The sequence below is a fragment of the Amaranthus tricolor genome, chromosome 4, assembly GCF_026212465.1.
Source record: "Amaranthus tricolor cultivar Red isolate AtriRed21 chromosome 4, ASM2621246v1, whole genome shotgun sequence".
In the NCBI taxonomy this organism is placed as follows: Eukaryota; Viridiplantae; Streptophyta; class Magnoliopsida; order Caryophyllales; family Amaranthaceae; genus Amaranthus; species Amaranthus tricolor.
In genome coordinates, this window is record NC_080050.1 from 225,342 (window position 1) to 248,638 (window position 23,297).

Here is a 23,297-nt window from a genome sequence, read left to right on the forward strand (position 1 = left end):
TTGTATATTGTAATATTATATTCTAATATGAGTAAGAAAAATTAATAGTTTAATGACAATTATGTAAACAATTAGATCACATAAGGTTACTAAATAAGAAAATAAGACATTTGATATAAATGAATATGCGATCAGTAAACAAAACATTTGATTACAATAATAGTTGGAGCAAGAACTATATAAATCAATCTAATTTTTCAATCAAATTCAAACCATAAATAAAAAAAATATTCTAAGAAATCACAATTAATAATTACATGCTGAAAACAACTTTTTTTTTTCAATAATCCCACCAATAAAATAAGACAAGGGTAGCATTTGTAACGACTAAAAATTTTGTATTAGTTGAAAGAAAAAAGTATTCACAAACTACAAAAACAGACAAATATTAAGGGGGTGTTTGCCACAAAAGAATGAAATTTGTAAGACTTTAAAATGATACTTTTAAAATGAGACTTTAAGATAAAAAGTCTTATCCCTTATTTGTTATATTAAAAACTTAAATAAAAGTGATAAAAATCAAAGTCAATAACACCCTCTTCACCATATTTTTATTAAAGACTTGCACACTTTTTAATCTCATTTTCCATTCCCTCTTTTGAAATCCATGTGCCAAACACCCCCCAAGTCTTCGAAGACTCTGTCTTTCTCATACTCAAAACACACATTTCAGCTTCTCTCTCCTGGGAAATTACGTGAACACTTTCTATAACTTTTCTTCTTCTCTTCCTCTCTCAAACGACCCATTCAAATTCTCCATTGTTTCATGAATTCAATACATTTTGGAGTTCAATTTTTATCAGATTCATCCATTGAAGTATAAGTATAGGTATAAACAATAAACTTAACAAAACAATTTCGTTTTTGTTATTATACTGATTTTGTTTCATTTTTGAAATGAAAATTATTGGATTTTGATTATTTATTCTCTTAAGATTTTGGGTTTTCTTAAATTAGTGGTAATTGAATTTGATTAATTTCTGGGCACATGTAGTTCTGTTTTTGAGTTTTGAATCATTTTGTTTATCCTTGAATCTGTTCTGAAAATATCAACTATTAATATAAGATTAATTGTGATTTAGTTTTTATTACTTTAATAAGTTTGATTTCTGTTGAATTATTGGAAATTTTGAGTTTTGAATGTAGTGTTGAAATTTGTAGGAAAACAGAGGAACTTTTTTTAATGCTTCTGTTTTATTGGGTATATCTGAATACTTTTAGAATATTCCCACAATTTTGATTTTTTGACTGATAAATTTAGATATTCAGAAATTTATTCCAAGAGATTCATCCTTTTTTCAACTTTTCTCTTTATCTATTGATTTTGATCAAAAGGGTAGTAGTATAATTTTTGAAAGTTCCTAACTTTGCTGTGTTATTTAAATCCTGCACTTCCTTTTATCCCAAAATTTTTGAAATTTCCTCCAATAGTAATTTTGCCAAACAGCAGTAACTAAGAATGAATGGCTTGAAGTGAAATACTAGTATTGTACATGCTGAATCTTTTTTTTTTTTTCATTTATTGATTCAATTTTTTGATTGGAGCTTTAAGAGCTGGCCTATTTTATCTAATTAGTTGGTTCGAAGATGCAAACTTTGGATTTGTATATCATAGAAATATTTTCTTTTGTTGATTTTGTTAATTTAGTGAACTATACTTACAATGGAATAATCATGTATGTTTGAAAGTTAGGTATATTGATCCTTGATCACCTCACTGTTTTAGCTGAATCATGCAAATTGGTTAACTGTTCAGAATTAATGATGTGTATGCAAGTGAATGCTTATTACCCGTGTCTTTGTGGGCCCAAGCCCATGGGTGTCATGTTGGTGTGTCCATACGAGTGGGCCCACATGGTGATTATGTGACAAATTGTCACGGCCTAATATACAACTTATTATTTTGCATCACTAGTTCTGCAGAAATCTGAACATATTATCATTTCTGTTCTACTTTTCAGGAGAAATTCAAAGCTTAGCTTGTACATCTGAAATGAACAATTTTAAGCTGGGGGTAGAAGTTACAGCAGCACATGACCTAGTGGCTAAAGATGGTGAAGGCTCATCGAGTGCCTATGTTGAGCTGAAATTTGATGATCAGAGATTTCGTACTAGTACCAAAGAAAAAGACCTGAACCCCGTTTGGAACGAAACATTTTATTTCAACATTTCTGATCCAAACAATCTTTTCAATCTTACACTTGAAGCCTTGGTTTATAGTTACAATAAATTAAACCATTCCAAAGACTTCCTTGGTAAAGTCTGCATAAGTGGATCATCGTTTGTCCCTTATTCGGATGCTGCTGAGTTTTACTTTCCCTTGGAGAAACGACATATTTTCTCACGTGTGAAAGGAGAACTTGGGTTAAAAGTGTTTATTACTGATGATCCTTCCATTCGACTATCCATGCCACCTCCTGTAGTGGAATCAGATTTGCTGTTTTCTGAAGACCGAGAAGCTGAAAATGAGATCCCAAGATCAGTTTCTAAGGAAACAAAGTCGGGTTCCAGGCACACCTTCTGGCATCTTCCGAAGCAGGACAGCACTCCAAGTCAGCCTCAGCCTCAAGTGACTCAATCCGCTTCAGCTGCTATATCTGAAACACAGCCTCCAAAAGTTGTGCAATTTAGTCCAGGGATTCCAGCACAGGCATTTGATTACAAGCTCAAAGAGACAAGCCCTTATCTTGGTGGTGGAAGAGTTGTTGGAGGACGAGTGATCCGTCCTTATAACAAACCAGTTAGCACCTATGATCTTGTTGAACAGATGTCTTTCCTGTTTGTTCGTGTGGTAAAAGCTCGTGATCTTCCTACCATGGATGTTACAGGAAGTCTTGATCCATTCGTTGAGGTTAAAATTGGGAATTACAAAGGGGTAACTAAGCATTTTGAGAAAAAGAAGGATCCCGAATGGAATGAAGTGTTTGCCTTCTCCAGCGACCGTCTGCAGACGTCTACTCTTGAAGTTGTGGTGAAAGACAAAGATTTGGTGAAGGATGATTTTGTTGGAATCATCCGATTTGAACTTCATGAGGTACCCAGAAGGGAACCCCCTGATAGTCCATTGGCCCCTCAATGGTATCGTCTTGAGGACAAGAAAGCGGAGAAGATTTTAAATGGGGAACTAATGCTAGCTGTTTGGTTTGGTACACAAGCAGATGAGGCTTTTCCTGATGCTTGGCATTCTGATGCAATGGCTCCTCCTGATATGTCAGCTTCAGCTTATAATCATATCCGTTCAAAAGTCTATCATTCCCCGAGATTATGGTATCTTAGAGTCAATATAATCGAGGCTCAAGATTTGATTACAACAGATAAAGGTCGTTTTCCTGATTGTTATGTCAAGGCACAGCTTGGAGCCCAAATTTTAAAGACAAAGAATGTTCAAACCAGGATGGGAAATCCCTTCTGGAATGAGGACTTGATGTTTGTTGCTGCTGAACCTTTTGATGAGTCTTTGATCCTCACTGTTGAAGATCGGGTGGGTCCCGGCAAAGAAGAAACAATTAGCAAGCTGATTATCCCTTTAACTAATAATAATGCTGTAAGAAAACGCCCTGATGACAAGATTTTTCCCGGTCAATGGTTCAACCTTCAGAAACCGAGCACTTCTGATGTTGAGGGGGAGAAAAAAGTCAAGTTTGCTAGTAAGTTACATGCCCGTATAAGCCTTGATGGCGGGTACCATGTCTTGAATGAATCTACTTACTACAGTAGTGATCTAAGACCAAGTCTGAAGCAACTATGGAAATCTACAATTGGTGTTCTTGAATTAGGAATACTGAATGCAGAGGGACTTCACCCAATGAAAACCAGAGATGGAAGAGGAACAGCAGATACTTTTTGTGTGGCAAAGTACTGCCAGAAATGGGTACGCACTAGAACCATAATTGATAGTTTAAGCCCAAAGTATAACGAACAATACACATGGGAAGTATATGATCCTGCAACTGTTCTTACAATAGGTGTCTTTGACAATGGACAGCTCCTCGGCAACAAAGATAGTATAATCGGAAAGGTGAGAATTCGAATCTCTACACTTGAAGCAGGGCGTGTGTACACTCACTCGTACCCCTTGCTAGTCCTCCAACCATCTGGTGTAAAGAAGATGGGAGAGTTGCATTTGGCTATTCGGTTTTCTTGTACAAACATGACTAACATGATGTTTATGTACACAAAGCCACTTCTCCCCAAAATGCACTACTCTAGACCATTGTCTTTGATGCAGACTAATCTGTTAAGACATCATGCAATAAATGTGTTAGCATCTAGGCTCAGTAGAGCTGAACCCCCTTTGAAGAAGGAAGTGGTGGAGTATATGTGTGATGTGGATGCGCATTTTTGGAGTATGAGAAGAAGCAAGGCTAACTTCTATCGCATAGTCTCCCTACTCCAAGGCTTGCTTGCAATTGGAAAATGGTTCTTGGACGTGTGTGTTTGGAAAAACTCAATTACAACAGTGCTAGTTCACTTGCTGTTTATTATGCTGGTTTGTTTTCCTGAGCTAATTCTTCCAACAGTGTTCCTTTACATGTTTCTGATCGGGTGTTGGAATTACCGGTATAGACCAAAAAACCCTCCTCACATGGACACTAAGATCTCTTATGCTGACACAATATCCCCAGATGAGCTTGATGAAGAGTTTGACACCTTTCCTACTACAAAAGGTTCAGAAGTGGTGCGGAGAAGGTATGATCGACTTAGGAGCATAAGTTCCAAAGTGCAGTCCGTGTTGGGTGATGTAGCCGCGCAGGGAGAGAGGGCTCAAGCTCTGTTGAGTTGGCGGGACCCACGAGCCTCGTTGATATTCTTGACATTCTGTCTTATGGCTGCTTTTGTTCTGTATGCTACACCATTCAAAGTTATGGCCCTTCTAAGTGGATTTTATGTTATGAGGCATCCTAGGTTCCGAAACAAGTATCCTGCTGCACCTATGAATTTCTTTAGAAGATTGCCCGCAAAGACGGATTACATGCTGTAAATAATTTTGTTGGGAACTCTTTGGTGATTGGTTTTGTGATTGTAGGGCGACTACTCTCTATTTTGGACCTTAATTATGGATGATTTCTTTCTGGGATTTAAGTGATTTAATATATATATATATATATATATATACATATATATATGTTACTTTTGTTTTAAAAAAAAGCTGGTACTTTTTAGTAAAAAAAAAGTATTACTTTTGGGAAAAAATATTTTTTTCAAAAACGCAAACATGTTACAAAGTAATATGTTTTTTTTCGAAAATTAACACTTTTTTATGAGTTTTTTCAGAATTTTTTTTTAAGTAACACTTTTGCTTATAGTATCATAAAAAATAGTAACACTTTTTTGCCTAAAAGTCACACCTTTTTAGTAAAAAGTAACACTTGTGAGGCTAATTGGTTCTCACGGTTCTCATATAAGAATGGTTCTCACTGAAACTTCTTCATATATATATATAATATAGATAGATAGATGTAGGATCAAATAAGAAGGATTTTAAAATGGGAACGGTGAGAAGGATTTTTGTTTAATTTTGTTTGGTTACTATATATACAAAAAGGGATACTATATTATAAATTAAGAACATTTTAAAAATTATTTTATAGTTACCTTTTTGTGTAACATAGTTACTTTTACAATTATGAGTTTTTGGCTCAATCGTGACCATAAATTTTTTTTATTTTAGTGAAATCAAAGGTGTAGAGTTCTTCTCACCATCATTTTCAACCCCTTCTCAATGAATCCCTCCCCTATATATATATATATATATATATATATATATTGTAGATCAAATGTCCTTCATTGGCATCATTGTTGCAAATGTTATAACTTCTGTTTTCCATTTTTCTAATGTATAAAAGATATCCTATTTTGTCATTTTGTTATATTCTTACTAATATAGAAACTCGTACAGCACGAAATGATTTGTATTAAGATATAGAAGTGCACCATGTACATATTACGTATCATTCAATAAAAATAATCTATCTTTTGAAAATTCTCGTTGGTTAACTCAATCAAAAATAGCATAACGACACTCATTAGCAGCAAAGCATTGGTCTTATACGCATTTTCTGATTCCCAGCTGATACATAGATTTAGTTTGAATCACCATCTCCAACACCCTTTATTATGGAGATAAGTTTTTGTTTGTCATGATTGCATTTGCATTAGAGGGCTTTTTGGGACTATGATTTTTAACAAATTTATTGTTAATTTTATATTTTTTTATCATTTATAAATTATTACTTCCTTCGATTCTTTTTAAATGTCCACTTTCCTTTTTAAGTAAATTCAACCTATTTGTCCATTTTTCTTTTTTGGCAAAGATTTTTTACCTTAATACCCTATGTTCACACAAATAAAGACCATAATACCCCCATTTATATTACTTAAAATACCCTAACTATCACCTTTATAATTATTATAATCACTTAAAATACTCCAACTACCACATTTATAATTATTATAGTCAGTTAAAATACCCCAACTACCGTTCTCATAAAATCCATGTCCAACCCAAAGTGGACACTTAAATTGAATTGAAGGGAGTATTATATTATATCAATAAAACTTGATGACATTTTAAATTGATGAAACAATTAATTTTTCCTAAATTATAGATAGTTTTTTAGAAATTTTTCTACTTTAATGCCGAGACTTATTATATTCATTTTTTTTGCCTTTACCGTGAAAAATGTGTTGACTATATTTTTTTTTCTTTAAATTTGTAATAAATTATAATAGTTAATTTTAAATCAATTGTGTTTATGACCGAAATCAATTATCAATTATCTAAACAAAAAAAATAAACCAATGTTTTAATTCATTGTAAATTTCAAAATTCACCTCTAAACCATGTAAGCATTATCACTAGGAGAAAAATCTTATGACTACTTATTACTCTTTTGTAGTTAACTGCTCCGCAAATTAGTAAAAAGTAATTTGGGTCAAAATTAATACAATGTTTTTTTGTCTCATTAGTTATCCACCTACAAAGTTTATTCATGAATGTATAAAATTATAAATGTTTCTAATACACGTTCTTTTCCTTTAAAGAAATGTTTTGCAATATGATACATCATCTTTCCATGCAATCAAATACCTAAATAAAACTTTAATTCACTTTTGTTATAAATACCTGTGTATAGTGTACTTTTGCTTCTGTATAAATATAGGCGGAGGCTCATTATGTGAAGTGTATTATTGCTTTGAATAAATATAGGTTGAGGCTCATTGAAAAAATCTAATTCCAATTCATTATTGATATTTCTTTCTCCTACATATCACTTAAGAAATGGATAAACATTGGTTGATGCTCATTCCAATACGCCCCAACTCCAAGGAATGTAATTGCACAATTAGATTATCCACAAACAAGGAATTTCAAGACCTGTTTGTGCAATAAGGTACATTTTCCATTAAAGAAGTCTTTTCCTGGTTTGGCTATTTCAAGATCAAATCGAATAATAGAACCTGTTGCAGTCAAGAAAAATTGTATTTATAATCTTTAGCCATTCATTACCCTGTTGCAACCAAGAAAAAATTGTATTTATAATCTTTAGCCATTCAATGTAATGAATGGCTAAAGATTAGAAATACAATTTTTCTTGGCTGCAACAGGTTCTATTATTCGATTTGATCTTGAAATAGCTTAGCTAAACCAGGAAAAGACTTCTTTAATGGGAAATGTACCTTATTGCACAAGCAGGTCTTGAAATTCCATGTTTGTGGATAACCTAATTGTGCAATTACATTCCTTGGAGCTGGGGCGTATTGGAATGAACATCAGCCAATATTTATCCATTTCTTGAGTGAAATACAGGAGAAAGTAACATCAATAATGAATTGGAATTAGATTTTTTCAATGAGCCTCAGCTTATATTTATTCAAAGCAAGAATACACTTCACACAATGAGCCTCCGCCTATATTTATACAGAAGCAAGAATACACTATACACAGGTATAGCCCAACTGCGGAGGAATAGCACAAAACGCACGACTGAATTGTTGTTTAGTCGCGCATTTCACGCGACAGAGCCATGGTTCAATCGTGTGTTTTGTGCGACTCCTCCGCGGTTTGGTCGCACGCGACCGGGCTTCGAAGAATTTATTTTTTGAATTTTTGTGTTTATTTAATATTTTGTATTGTATTGTAAATTTATTTGAAATTTTAATTATTAAACTAAATTATTATTTATTTAATATTTAATATTTTTATTTTTTAATTATTAAACCTAATTATTATTTATTTAAAATTTTAATTATTAATGTTTATTTATCTAACATATAATTAACTTAATTTATGTTTTATTTTATATTTTAAAGTAACATAATATTTATATTGATTATTATAATTTACATACTATTTGAAAAATTATCTTATATTTACAGGACTTTGAAATCTTAGGGCATAATGTAGGTGGATTTGTTACGGATAGGAAATTTGCGTAACCTATATAATGCTGCCCGACCTTGGATGTTCTAAAGTTAGTTTTAATTACATTAATTATATTAATTTAATAAATATTTAATTAATATATTATATTAGTTAATAATTATTAATTTAATATTATTATTATTATTAATATAATTAATTTTCAATAATAATAATAATAATAATAATAATAATAATAATTAGATTAAATTAATGCCGAGATTATTTTTCCTTAATTTTAGTTCGTTTATATTTTTCCTTAATTTTAGTTAGTTTTTTTTAACAGTTTTCCTATTTTAATGCCGAGATTATTATATTTATTTTTTTCACTTTACCGTGAAAAATGTATTGATTATTTTTTTTTTTGAATTTGTGATAAATCTATTGTGTGAAGTGTATTCTTGCTTTGAATAAATATAGGATGAGGCTCATTGAAAAAAAATCTAATTCCAATTCATTATTGATATTTCTTTCTCCTGCATTTCACTCAAGAAATGGATAAATATTGGCTGATGTTCATTCCAATACGCCTCAACTCAAAGGGATGTAATTGCACAATTAGGTTATCCACAAACATGGAATTTCAAGACCTGTTTGTGCAATAAGGTACATTTTCCATTAAAGAAGTCTTTTCCTGGTTTAGCTATTTCAAGATCAAATCGAATAATAGAACCTGTTGCAGCCAAGAAAAATTGTATTTCTAATCTTTAGCCATTCATTACACTATTGCAACCAAGAAAAATTATATACATTGAATGGCTAAAGATTATAAATACAATTTTTCTTCGTTGCAACAGTATCTATTATTCGATTTGATCTTGAAATAGCTTAGCTAAACCAGGAAAAGACTTCTTTAATGGGAAATGTACCTTATTGCACAAGCAGGTCTTGAATTTCCATGTTTGTGGATAACCTAATTGTGCAATTACATTCCTTGGAGCTGGGGCGTATTGGAATGAACATCAGCCAATATTTATCCATTTCTTGAGTGAAATGCAGGAGAAAGTAACATCAATAATGAATTGGAATTAGATTTTTTCAATGAGCCTCAGCTTATATTTATTCAAAGCAAGAATACACTTCACACAATGAGCCTCCGCCTATATTTATACAGAAGCAAGAATACACTATACACAGGTATAGCCCAACTGCGGAGGAATAGCACAAAACGCACGACTGAATTGTTGTTTAGTCGCGCATTTCACGCGACAGAGCCATGGTTCAATCGTGTGTTTTGTGCGACTCCTCCGCGGTTTGGTCGCGCGCGACCGGGCTTCGAAGAATTTATTTTTTGAATTTTTGTGTTTATTTAATATTTTCTATTGTATTGTAAATTTATTTGAAATTTTAATTATTAAACTAAATTATTATTTATTTAATATTTAATATTTTTATTTTTTAATTATTAAACCTAATTATTATTTATTTAAAATTTTTATTATTAATGTTTATTTATCTAACATATAATTAACTTAATTTATGTTTTATTTTATATTTTAAAGTAACATAATATTTATATTGATTATTATAATTTACATACTATTTGAAAAATTATCTTACATTTGCAGGACTTTAAAAACTTAGGGGACAATGTAGGTAGTTTTTTTACGGATAGGAAATTTTTGTAACCTAGCACTAGTGGAAAAAAACGTATTTGTTGCTTATCATTTGCTGCGGTTTTTGTATATTCGCAGTAATAAATAGGACAAAAATTGAAAAAAAAAACAATTAATTGCTGCGGCTTTTTTGGCTTGACCGTAGCAAATACTTAGCACCAACATTAATTGCTGCGGTTAGGCTATGGACCGCAGCAAATAATCCTAAAAATTACCGTTACACAGCAAAATTAAAAAAAAAAAAGCATTAATTGCTGCGGTTGGCTAGGGCCCGCAGCAAATAACCGTTGTAATTGTATAATATACACAACACGCTTCGTTCTCGTCAGTTTACACATACATACAATACACAGCAAATTCAATAACCCGCCATTCTTTTTTCACAAAACTCGACTACAACGTATCGTTCTCTCAAACCCATTGAAAAAACTCGACTACAACATATCGTTCTTCATCTTCACCAACGTAAGATTAAGCATCAAAATTTGTGTTCGTTTGTTGTGTTCATCTTCATCTTCTCCATACTTCAAACTTCAAACTTCTACTGTTCTTGTTCATCATCAAACTTCATCATCTGCTCTTCATCAAACTTCATCAAACTTCATCATCTTCTCCATTGAAAAAACGCTTCACAAACGTAACGTACAACAATTTCTTCAAAGTCATTCTTCATCTTCATTTGCAAACTATCGAAAAACGCTGTAGTGTTAACAGTTCTTCATCTTCTTGGTTCATAAACCTACGAAATTTAATACTTGGGTCTTGTTCATCTTCAAAACCCACGACATTAAGGTATTTTTTCTCCTTTTAATTTGTTAAGCATTTAAGTTTTGCAAGATATTCATGGAAAAACTCAAAAATTACGGCAATCGTTTGTATACTAATTTTGTTTCTTTGTTTTTCGTTGTAGATAACATAACTCACGCGAAATCAAGGTAATTATATTTATTTTACTAATTTGCAAGTTCATATCTTTATTGTTTAACATGCAATTTAGTAATGTACTGAATTTTTGTTTGAATTGTTATTTGCAAATCTGGATACTATTTGAGCAAAATTTTACTATTTGTGAATTTTACATTATTCAAGTTTATGTGATTAGTTTGTTAAATATTTGTGTAATTGGTTAAAAATGTGGTTTGTTGTTATAGTTATGTCTTTAACTATTAGAATTAGAATATGATTTTATTTACAATGTAGTGCTTAATATTGAAGTATGAAGTATAGAATTAGAATATGAAGTATGTATATTTAGGGTTAAATAGACTTGGTATAAATAAGAGTATATTTTTTTAGGGTTAAATATGTTTGTTAGAAATAATTATATATGTTTAAAAGTTGTGTAATAATTTTGTTTTGAATCAATTAATCACACTAATTAGGATGACAAAAGATCGTTCTTGGATGTATGGAAGCATTGAATCGTCGAAATTTATTGATGGCGTATTAGAATTTTGTAGTATTGCTGTTGAACATCAAGTTAGGACGGGGGGAGTTGGTTTTTATTGCCCATGTGTCAGTTGTGGCAATGTATCAAAGGATACATTTACACGAGGCCTAGAGTCTTATTTATAGATTTCTATACTCTAACGGCTAAAAACAACCACGTGTAAAAAATTTGCACACTTAAAAACATAACAGACAACTAAAATACTCTACAATGCCTTCAAACTAAAACTGGCGACTGGGTGACCTTGGGCTCACTTTTTGAATGACTTTCCATGCTTGGAAATGGACACTTAGAGTCTTGATGAAAAGATCCTTGTATGAAGATTCCATTTCTACCCTTGGTGGTCCCATAGGTCAAGAGATACGATTTGGACATAACTCACAAGGTATGCTGGTCAGAAGATCAATGTTGTTTTGTTTGAACCAGCTGTTGAGTGGGTGACCTTCATCCACTTGTCTAGGGTTCTTTCAATGGTTGTTAATTGTAACCTTGAATCATGGTAGGTAGATCCAAGTGTAAAGATTCCAAATCTACCCTTAGAGTCCCCTAAGGAGTCTAGGCTCGTTCTAGCACAAGTCCTCAACGTTAGCTGGTCAGTGCGGAAGTAATCAGTTGTGCTCTGTTCTGTTCCAGGCTAGCTGTTGACTGGCTGACCTTCATCATTGATTTCCATGGGTTTTTAATGATGTATAGTAATGTTCTTGGGACAAGGTGCGAAGTCCGAAGTCCCAAGATTCCAAATCCACTTTGCATGGCTACTGAATCTTTCCTGGTTGATCTGGAAGAGGGCTGCAAGGTCAGCTGTTTGTGAGTTTCTGTCTGACTTTGTTTTGCTGAAGTTTCTGAATCTTCTGTTTTTATTGTTGAATCTGCTTCATTACTTGAATATGACTCATTGCCTTGCTTTGTATCCTTGCTTCTTGTACTAGTCATCCTTGAACCATCCCAATATGGTTCAATAGAGCTCTCAACTAACATAACGGCTATATTAGCACACACCTAACTAAAACGCACGTGCTATTACATGCAGCTGCTGTCTCCTTATATAGAGCTCTCAAATTCGATTTTATGCGTTTTTAAGCGTTTTTGGCACTTTTGCGCATAAAGTAGCTCAAACTTGATTTGTTTTGCACGAAACTTGGCACACAACACTATTTGGTATATATTATTGTGTTGAAGTGGTTATAATTGAAAATCATTGTCATATGCTAGAAATTACGTGTTAAGTTGCGATTTTTAGGGTTTTTAACCGTTTTTGGCACGTTTGCGCATAAAGTAGCTCAAACTTGGTTTGTTTTGCACGAAACTTGGCACACAACACTATTTGGTATATATTATTGTGTTGAAGTGGTTAGAATTGAAAATCATAGTCATATGCTAGAAATTACGTGTTAAGTTGCGATTTTATGCGTTTTTAAGCGTTTTTGCCACTTTTGCGCATAAAGTAGCTCAAACTTAGTTTGTTTTGCACGAAACTTGGCACACAACACTATTTGGTATATATTATTGTGTTGAAGTGGTTAGAATTGAAAATCATAGTCATATGCTAGAAATTACGTGTTAAGTTGCGATTTTAAGGGTTTTTAACCGTTTTTGACACGTTTGCGCATAAAGTAGCTCAAACTTGGTTTGTTTTGCACGAAACTTGGCACACAACACTATTTGGTATATATTATTGTGTTGAAGTGGTTAGAATTGAAAATCATAGTCATATGCTAGAAATTACGTGTTAAGTTGCGATTTTAAGCGTTTTTGCCACTTTTGCGCATAAAGTAGCTCAAACTTGGTTTGTTTTGCACGAAACTTGGCACACAACACTATTTGGTATATATTATTGTGTTGAAGTGGTTAGAATTGAAAATCATAGTCATATGCTAGAAATTACGTGTTAAGTTGCGATTTTATGCGTTTTTAAGCGTTTTTGCCACTTTTGCGCATAAAGTAGCTGAAACTTGGTTTGTTTTGCACGAAACTTGGCACACAACACTATTTGGTATATATTATTGTGTTGAATTGGTTAGAATTGAAAATCATAGTCATATGCTAGAAATTACGTATTAAGTTGCGATTTTTTGCTTTTTTGGCACTAACATCTATTTTCTCTTAGTGCTTTCGACAACCTTCTGATTCCGTTGATTGCGGCTACTACACTCTTAAATACATGGACGATATCTTAAAATCCGTGAAGGAGGTTGGAGTCGAAAACATAGATGCCATAAGTATTTGTTACGTTCTTAAATTATTATTATATTATTGGTAAAATCTAATGTTTATTAATCTTTTAATTTTATATTATATTATAGGTTTTATACGATATTCCGAAAGAAACACGCCCTCTAAGAAGTGGAGAGATGCGCGAATTAAAAGACAAGATTGCCGCGTATCTTGCTAATTTTTGTAATTAGTATAGATTTTTTAGGACTTTAATTAATGTATATAATATTATATATATGTACTGATGCATGTACGGGGTGGAATGATCCAAGAACCCCCTTAATGCCTTCAAGAATATGGCCAAGAACACTATGAATGTACACAAAGAACAACAAACCTTCTGTTTTGTGTGAAAACAGAAGGGTGACAAGAACAATCCGTGGGGATGGTTCTATGTCGTGGATAGAAACAAATTGGTCTTCACTCAACCAATTGGCCTCTTCCTCACACTAAGATTAAGATTCACTCTCCTAATCCTCGTGGAATTGATTGAATACCTCCCTTGCTTCACTCACAAAGGTAATACTCAAGATGTAATTGCTCACAATTACTGAATGGACTTTTTCATAAACCAAATCTGAGTTTTTGTTACAATGATCATGCCCTTTATATAGAGCAATGTCTAACGGCTAGTTGGGGGTTTTAACAAACTAAACTACCCCGTGCCTATTATTACAAACACGTGCAAAATAAAGCAAATAAAACAGAACAAAAATAGCCTAAGTGTTCTGACTCAGCCACTATCGAACAGTTGGCGAACAAGCGACCTTGGGGCTGGTCTTGTGGGTTCTGTGAGTATTCTCCGTGCTAGCTCTGAGTCTTGGCTTCTTCCTTCTTGTCCAAAGATGCCATTCCTCGAAGTCTCACGCTCATACACACACCAAGCTAAACGTTGCAATGCTCGCAAGGTGGGCTGCCAGGCAGTTTGATGCCTTTGCTGTTCAGCAGCTTGCTGGCGTGGAATCAGCCTTCTGTTCATGCTTCTTTGTTCATGCCATGCTTTTGTTAATGTATGCTTATGCTTGTTCCTTGCATCCATGATGATGTTCAGTCCCATTTGAAGATGATCCTCCTTAGCCTTTATGCAAAAGTCAGCAAGGGCAACAGGTAAGTTAGTGAACATCCAATTGGTAGGTTGCTCAGCCATGTATCCTCCTTGATTTGTCTTGGCTTGGCTTATCTTGGCTTGTGGGCTACCCATATTTGGATCATGTACGTACATAATATTATATTATTTATACGATCGAGCGAGAGTTTATTATTACAAAGAGATTAATGGTGATTATTTGTGATTATCATTGGATTATTGGATTAATCATTGTTATTATATTGTACATTATTATTTGATTATTATTAGTACAAAACGAAAAAGGAAAAAAAAAGACCAAGTATTTGCTGCGGTCAGCCTCAAAACCGCAGCAAATAAAGAGGAGTATTTGCTGCGGTTTTGAGGTTGACCGCAGCAAATAGGCCTCTTTATTTGCTGCGGTTTTGGTGCTGACCGCAGCAAATAATGCTCCTTTTTGCTGCGGTTTTGAACCGCAACATTTAAAACAGGCCATTTGCTGCCATCACTATTGCTTGTGGCCAAAACCGCAGCAAATAATGGCCAAAAAACCGCAGCAAATGAGGTTTTTTCCACTAGTGTAGATAATGCTGCCCGACCTTGGATGTTCTAAAGTTAGTTTTAATTACATTAATTATATTAATTTAATAAATATTTAATAATATAAATTATTGACAAATAATATAACTCATACATATAAACTAGTAAACATTTCAAAATAAAAATTATATAATTAAAAAGTTAAATTTTAATTAATATATTATATTAGTTAATAATTATTAATTTAATATTATTATCATTATTATTATTAATATAATTAATTTTCAAAAATAATAATAATGATAATAATAATAATAATAATAATAATAATGATAATAATAATAATAATAATAATAATAATAATAATAATAATAATAATAATAATAATAATAATAATAATAATAATAATAAGATTAAATTAATGCCGAGATTATTTATCCTTAATTTTAGTTAGTTTATATTTTTCCTTAATTTAGTTAGTTTTTTTTAAGAGTTTTCCTATTTAATGCCGAGATTATTATATTTATTTTTTTCACTTTACCGTGAAAAATGTATTGATTTTTTTTTTTTGAATTTGTGATAAATCTATTGTGTGAAGTGTATTCTTAATAAATATAGGCTGAGGCTCATTGAAAAAATCTAATTCCAATTCATTATTGATATTTCTCTCTCCTGCATTTCACTCAAGAAATGGATAAATATTGGCTGATGTTCATTCCAATACGCCCCAACTCCAAGGAATGTAATTGCACAATTAGGTTATCCACAAACATGGAATTTTAAGACCTATTTGCTAGGTTGCACTAAAACGGACACGGACACGGACACAGACACGACATGGGTACGGAAAAACGCCAACTTAAAAATGGCGGACACGGGGACACGAAAATAGTAATATAATAAATATATCAAATTAAAGATAATTTTACAATCTTTCATTTAATATATGTAAATAAAGTCTAAAATAATATCAAATGATCAGAAAAATAGTATAAAATACCCTTTATCTTAATTTGAAAAGGGGAATAAAATAAAATTAAAAATAGAAAGTTGGTGAATTTATAACACCATTAAAGAAAGAGCTTAACTCATTTCCTTCTCAGCTTTCTCTCTCCTCAAAACTACATTAAAAAAGTTGCTTTTGCCTAAGCTGAGCTATAGCTTTTGCTGGAAACAAAGACAGACTGAAAAGAATCCCTATAGTCGTAGTCATCGGGGGAACTTCCTCTATAAAGGATCATGTTCTCCCTTCTCTGTCCCAAAGGATCTGCCATAGTTGCTGTAGTGAAGATGGAGAAGCAGGGAATAGAAGAAGAGAAAGCACGACAGAGTAAAAAAAAAAAGTTTCAACCTTTCAGTGATTTTTTCACTTCAATGGAAGATTTTACAGCTATCCATTTCCTCCAACAATAAAGATCACTCCAGACACTGACCTTTCTTCTTAACTTTCCTCCAAAAAAAACCCACCTACACAACTCCATAAAAACCCAGATCTTCCCCAAAAAAACCCCGTAAACCTACTCGGAATAGCCCTCGGGTTTCCAAAAAGTCCGGCCCGCCTACCCCACTACTACATGCTGAAGTTCAGAAGTTCTGATTTTAATTTTTAATTTTTAATTTATTTATTTTTAAAAAAAAACGTGTCCTTGACTCTTGCCGTGTCCCTTTCGCGTCCTTGCCGTGTCCGCGTGTCCGGAAATATATTAAAATATTGGACACTTCATTTAGCGTGTCGGACACGGATTTTCGCGTGTCCGTCGCGTATCCGTGTCCGACACGTGTCCTACACGCGACACGCAGATTCAACGGCGTGTCCGTGTATCACAACCTATTTGTGCAATAAAGTACATTTTCCATTAAAGAAGTCTTTTCCTGGTTTAGCTATTTCAAGATCAAATCGAATAATAAAACCTGTTGCAGCCAAGAAAAATTGTATTTATAATCATTAGCCATTCATTACCCTTTTGCAACCAAGAAAAATTGTATTTATAATCTTTAGCTATTTAAAGATGAAATCGAATAATACACGTTGTTTTCCTTTAATAGGGTGTTACAGAACATATTAATAATATCCTGAATGGAAATGTGGTGACGGCAAAGGTTCAGTTGTAACCATCAATCTTAAGACAGCTTTCAGAGTTTCTAGTAACCCAAAGACATAACAAACTCGCTACAGACTTTAGAGATAATCAACAACTCTCAAGCAATTCGTAAACAATGTAACAAGGTATCCTTTTGGTTGTGCAAATTACATACTATTTTCCTGGATTTTTTCATGTTAAGAAAAGAAGACATAATAGAAAAATGATTCATTAAAAGAGTATGAAACTACAAAGTAAGCAGTGATTTAAACTGAATTAGAAGTAATTGGCTTTGAAACAAGTATAAACTTGTAAGATGGTGAGGATGAGTAAAAGCACCAATATGTGTTTACAGACCATGGATGATTCAAAAAATCCCTTTTCAAAATGGCCTTCCATCGATGCCACGAGGTATTGGCATAACTGTTCATTTCTATGCTTGTGTTTGCATAACTAAAATTATAGGTATTTAAAGTCGTGTTTGTGGTGACTTTGTTGAAGAGATCCATGACTCCATAAAGAGGGTCAAGTATTTGAATGTCTTCTGTTGTGTTTATCAATCCATCAAGGAAATATACATAATCGATAAAGCAAGAATCGTCGTAATAACGACATTGCTCAAAATATATAATGTTTCGTATTGCAGATTTCGTGTTATCATCTAAATCAATTTTGGGAATCTCTAAAACTCCATTTGCATAACCAATGGCCAGTTAATTTATACTTTTACTCGTCTTGAATCGGATTCCACCGTCATTTAATTGCTTTATCGATGAAGGAAATATCATTTGATTTTGCACGGATGGTCGTCGGTTTAAAGCTATTGACTATATAGTTTTCCAGCTTACCCGATATGTGTTGCTACATTGGCGGATTCATCATGGAACAACTAACAGAAGTACAAACTATTTAGTTTTCCAGCATACCTCCTGTTCACACTTCCAACTTCTTACGTGACTTGTTACTTGCTCGCTCTACTAGTGGATAGCAAGCAGGAAACAATAAAACGAAATTGTAATAACAAACATTTATTTAGTATATGAATTGTGAATTGTAATGAAAATGCAGAGTTATGAATTGTAATGTTCCAAGTTCCAACCTATACATAGTAGTATAGTACATCCTATCATATTAATACAAGTATAGAGTAAATTAATTAATTATATTTTGGTATTTGAAATTTAAGATTCAAATTGGATGGCTTTCTCCCTTTTGATATTATCAAAGCTCATCACACTACCATTTGTAGCTTGTAATTCAATTTGAATGCCATCTAATTCTCTTTTAAACCCGTCCTTTGAATATGCATATAACATCTTGATTCTTACTTTTAATGTGTCTGGGTGACCTACGATTACAAACAAGATGATTGAAATATAGCAGTCGTGAGCTCATGACCATTAAACTAATTTACAAAGATTTTCCTATCAAAATTATATCTACTTTCCAATACCATTATCCATTCCAATTATTTAACTATTTAATACCGACAACCAAATAAGCTAATAACTATTACAAAATATGTTCTTAAAAGTTAAAAACTGTTAAGAGGTTGAGAGAATATAAGGAGAAACATTAGTATAAGAGATAAATTTATATCTGTTTTTATCTTTCTATTACCTCTCATGTGTATATATTACAATACCATGTAGGTGTATATATAGAAAAGGATGGGTGAAGGAGACAAGTGTAGCACTATTTGTGAAAGACAATGCATTCACTTGTATTGTCAATCTCAACACTCCCTCTTCAATGCATTACATATGTATGAAATTTTATTATGATATTCATAATCCTAAAACTGTCTCATTAAAAACCTTTATCAGGAAAAATCCTATTGGAAAAAAAACTGATCAAAGGAAAAAAGAGTACAGTGAACATATTTCTCCCCCTGAAGTTTAACATATGTCTCGAAATCGGCACATCCCAATCTTGCGTACTAAATATTCGAATTGCTTTGACGGGAGTGATTTTGTGAATAAATCAGCAGGGTTTTCAAAGGATTGAATTTCTTGGACTTTCATCTTTTTATCTCTCTGTAGGTCACGTGCGAAGAATAATTTTGGTGACAAATGTTTTGTTCTGTCTCCCTTGATGTATCCTTCTCTGACTTGGTTGATACATGCATCATTATCTTCATACACTGTAGTTGGTGCCCTAGTTGTATCGTTTAAACCACAATCCTTTTGGAGTTGGCCGATCATGGATTTCAACCATACACACTCTCGGCTGGCTTCATATAAAGCTATCAGTTCTGCATGATTTGAGGATGTAGCCGTTAGAGTTTGTTTTGTTGATTTCCAAGATATTGCGGTTCCTGCATATGTAAATACATATCCAGTTTGTGACTTGGCCGTATGTGGATCAGATAGATACCCTGCATTAGCATATCCAGTGAGTACGGCATTATTTCCTGACTGGAAAAATAATCCAAGGTCTATAGTTCCCTTTAGGTATCGAAATAGATGTTTTATTCCATTCCAATGTCTTTCTGTTGGTGCATTACTATACCTAGCTAATAAATTTACAGAAAATGCTATATCAGGTCTTGTATTATTTGCTAAGTACATTAAAGCACCAATGACACTCAAGTATGGCACTTCCGGGCATAAAATTTCTTCGTCTTCTTCTTGTGGACGGAATGGGTCATCTTTTATATTTAGTGATCGTATCACCATTGGGGAACTTAGTGGATGAGCCTTGTCCATGTAAAATCGTTTCAAAACTTTCTCAGTATAATTGCACTGATGGACAAATATTCCACTTTTCAAATGTTCAATTCGTAGACCAAGACAGAATTTAGTTTTTCCCAAATCCTTCATCTCAAATTCTCTCATCAAATATTTAGCTGTTATCTCAATTTCTCTTGGGGTTCCAATCAAATTTAAGTCATCTACATACACAGCAATTATTACGAAACCTACTTGAGATCGTTTGATGAATACACATGGGCTAATTTGGTCGTTTTTGAATCCTGCTTTCATAAGATATACACTCAAACAATTATACCACATTCGCCCAGATTGCTTTAACCCATACAATGATTTCTTTAATTTTATAGAAAACATTTCTCTGGGTACATTTTTTATTGGTAAGTTTAGCCCTTCAGGGACCTTCATATAGATGTCTGTGTCGAGTGACCCATATAAATATGCAGTTACGACATCCATCAATCTCATGTGTAGAGATTGAGAAACTGTTAAACTTACCAAAAATCTAAGTGTTGTTGCATCAACTACTGAGGAATAGGTTTCTTTATAATCAACTCCTGGCATCTGAGAAAAACCTTGAGCTACAAGTCTTGCCTTGTATCTGACAATTTTATTTTTCTCATTTCTTTTTCTTACAAATACCCATTTGAAGCCTACGGGTTTTATGCCGTTTGGAGTTTGTAAAATTTTCCCAAAAAACTTCCCTTTTTTCTAATGATTTTAATTCTGCCTCAATTGCTTCTTTCCATCTTGGCCAATCAGATCTTTTTCTGCATTCATTTATCGATATTGGCTCAAGATCATTTTCATCATTTATTATTTCAATAGCTACGGAATAAGCAAAGGATTCATTTAGAATGATCCTTTTTCGATTCCATTTTTTCTTGGAGAAAATATAATTCATTGAGATTTCATAATTTTCATCCTTTTCATTATCAGAAATGTCTTGATTTTCTCCTTTATTTTCTTCTTTATTTTCATTTTCATTTTGAATATTATTTTGTGCACCTTCTAGTTTTCTCAATTTTCTTGGTTTTAAATCTTTTGAACCAAGTGGCCTTCCACGCTTTCTTTGCACAACAATTTCATCACTTTTTACCTTTTCATTAGGAATTTCTATTCGAGCTGGAGTATTTGCTGCTGGTATATGTGATTTTGTAACTCTCTTAGTATCTGTGAATGCATCAGGTAATTGGTTAGCAACACTTTGAAGGTGAACAATTCGTTGTACTTCTTGTTCACATGATTTTGTTTTTGGGTCTAAATATTCTAAATGTGTTGCTTTCCAAATAAGTTCCATATTTCTTTTCTGTAAGTCCACATTCTCTCCCCCTAAGGATGGGAATATTGTCTCATTAAAATGGCAATCAGCAAATCTAGCTTGAAATTGATCACCAGTTAATGGTTCAAGATATCGAATAATTGATGGAGATTCAAAACCGACATATATTCTCATTCTTCTTTGTGGACCCATTTTTGTACGTTGAGGGGGAGCAATGGGCACATTTACAGCGCATCCAAAGATTTTCAAATGTGAAAAATTTGGTTCATGACCAGCTACTAATTGCATTGGCGAATATTTGTGATAAGCTGTAGGTCTTAGCCTAATCAATGATGCTGCATGTAATATTGCATAACCCCAGGCCGATGATGGTAAGTTTGATTTCATTAGCAGTGGTCTTGCAATTAATTGCAATCTCTTAATTAAAGATTCAGCAAGACCATTTTGTGTGTGAACATGTGGCACAGGGTGTTCTACTTTAATTCCAATTGACATGCAATAATCATTAAAAGTTTGAGATGTGAATTCGCCAGCATTGTCCAATCTAATACTTTTTATTGTATAATCAGGAAAATGACTTTTCAATTTGATGATTTGTGCAAGTAGTTTTGCAAATGCATTGTTTCTACTTGATAGAAGGCTTACATGTGACCATCTTGTGGAAGCATCTATTAAGACCATGAAGTACCTAAAAGGTCCACATGGTGGATTAATTGGACCACATATATCTCCTTGAATTCTTTCAAGAAATATAGGAGATTCATTAACAATCTTATTTACTGATGGTCTAGTAATAAATATGTCAAGAGAACAAGAGGTGCATAAGAGCTCATTCGACTGGGGAATCTTAATATTTCTTAGTGGGTGCCCGACTGAACTTTCTATTATTTTATACATCATCCCAGTGCCAGGATGACCTAAGCGGTCATGCCATAAAGTAAATAGCTCCTTATTGTCTAATCTTATCATATTTATTTCAATCGGGCGGATATGGGTGAGATACAACCCCGATGAATATGCTGGCATCCTTTCAAGGATAATTTTCGTTCCATTTGTTTCTGCTGTCAGGCATAAGAATTCTTTTTCATTTATACTTTTGGTTTCCATATGGTATCCATTTTTCCTTATTGCCTTAAAACTGATAAGGTTTCTTCGAGATTTACTCGAGTATAGTGCATCATTTATTTCTAATTTTGTCCCCATAGGGAGTATGATGCATGCTTTTCCAGTGCCTTCGATTAATTTTGTTGTTCCTGATATGGTATTGACATTTGCCTCAAGCAATGTTAGGTTTGAAAAATATTCTAGATTTTTCTATATCGTATGTGTTGCTCCACTATCCAGGAGGCAAGGAAATGTTGATTCATTTACTGACATTTTCTTTTCTAAGATAAGAAAAAAAATTATATTATTAATATAAAGCTAGAATACTGAATACAAAAACATAAGTAGAGAATTACAACTTAAAATGAAAAACAAGTTAGATAAACAGAAAAATGCATCTAGTCATCTCAAAAGATGTAATTATCTTTTTCTTGGGGATCAAGTTTGTGGAGGTTCACATTCTCAGTAAAGAAATCGGAGACATCTAAGGTGAGCCCAGATGTACTTGCTTCATTTACAAAATTTTCTTCTGCCCCTTTTCCTTTGTTTTTCTGGAAAGCTTGATATAAATCCACTAAATGTTTGGCGGTACGACAAGTTCGCCCCCAATGTGCAGTCATGCCACATCTATTACATGTGCTTTTGTATTTCTGGACTTGTTTAAAATTATCATTTCGGGGGGGAAATATATTTCTTTCATAAACGTGGCTATGTCCACGGCCACGACTAAGTCCATGACCACGACCACGACCACGACTACGGCCATAGAAATTTCCTTGTTCGAAAGTATTCATGCCGCTCTTTTCGTGAT

The 23,297-nt window shown here is 33.1% G+C and overlaps 1 protein-coding gene across 1 annotated transcript; it reads left to right on the top strand.

Moving 5' to 3' along the window:
* Positions 1 to 553: 553 nt before the first annotated feature.
* LOC130810500 (multiple C2 domain and transmembrane region protein 5-like) lies at positions 554 to 5,077 on the top strand. Its single transcript, XM_057676588.1, has 2 exons — positions 554 to 829; positions 1,962 to 5,077. The coding sequence occupies exon 2, from the start codon at positions 1,994 to 1,996 to the stop codon at positions 4,979 to 4,981; it is 2,988 nt and encodes a 995-aa protein (XP_057532571.1). The 5' UTR covers positions 554 to 829; positions 1,962 to 1,993; the 3' UTR covers positions 4,982 to 5,077.
* The last annotated feature ends 18,220 nt before the right edge of the window (positions 5,078 to 23,297 follow it).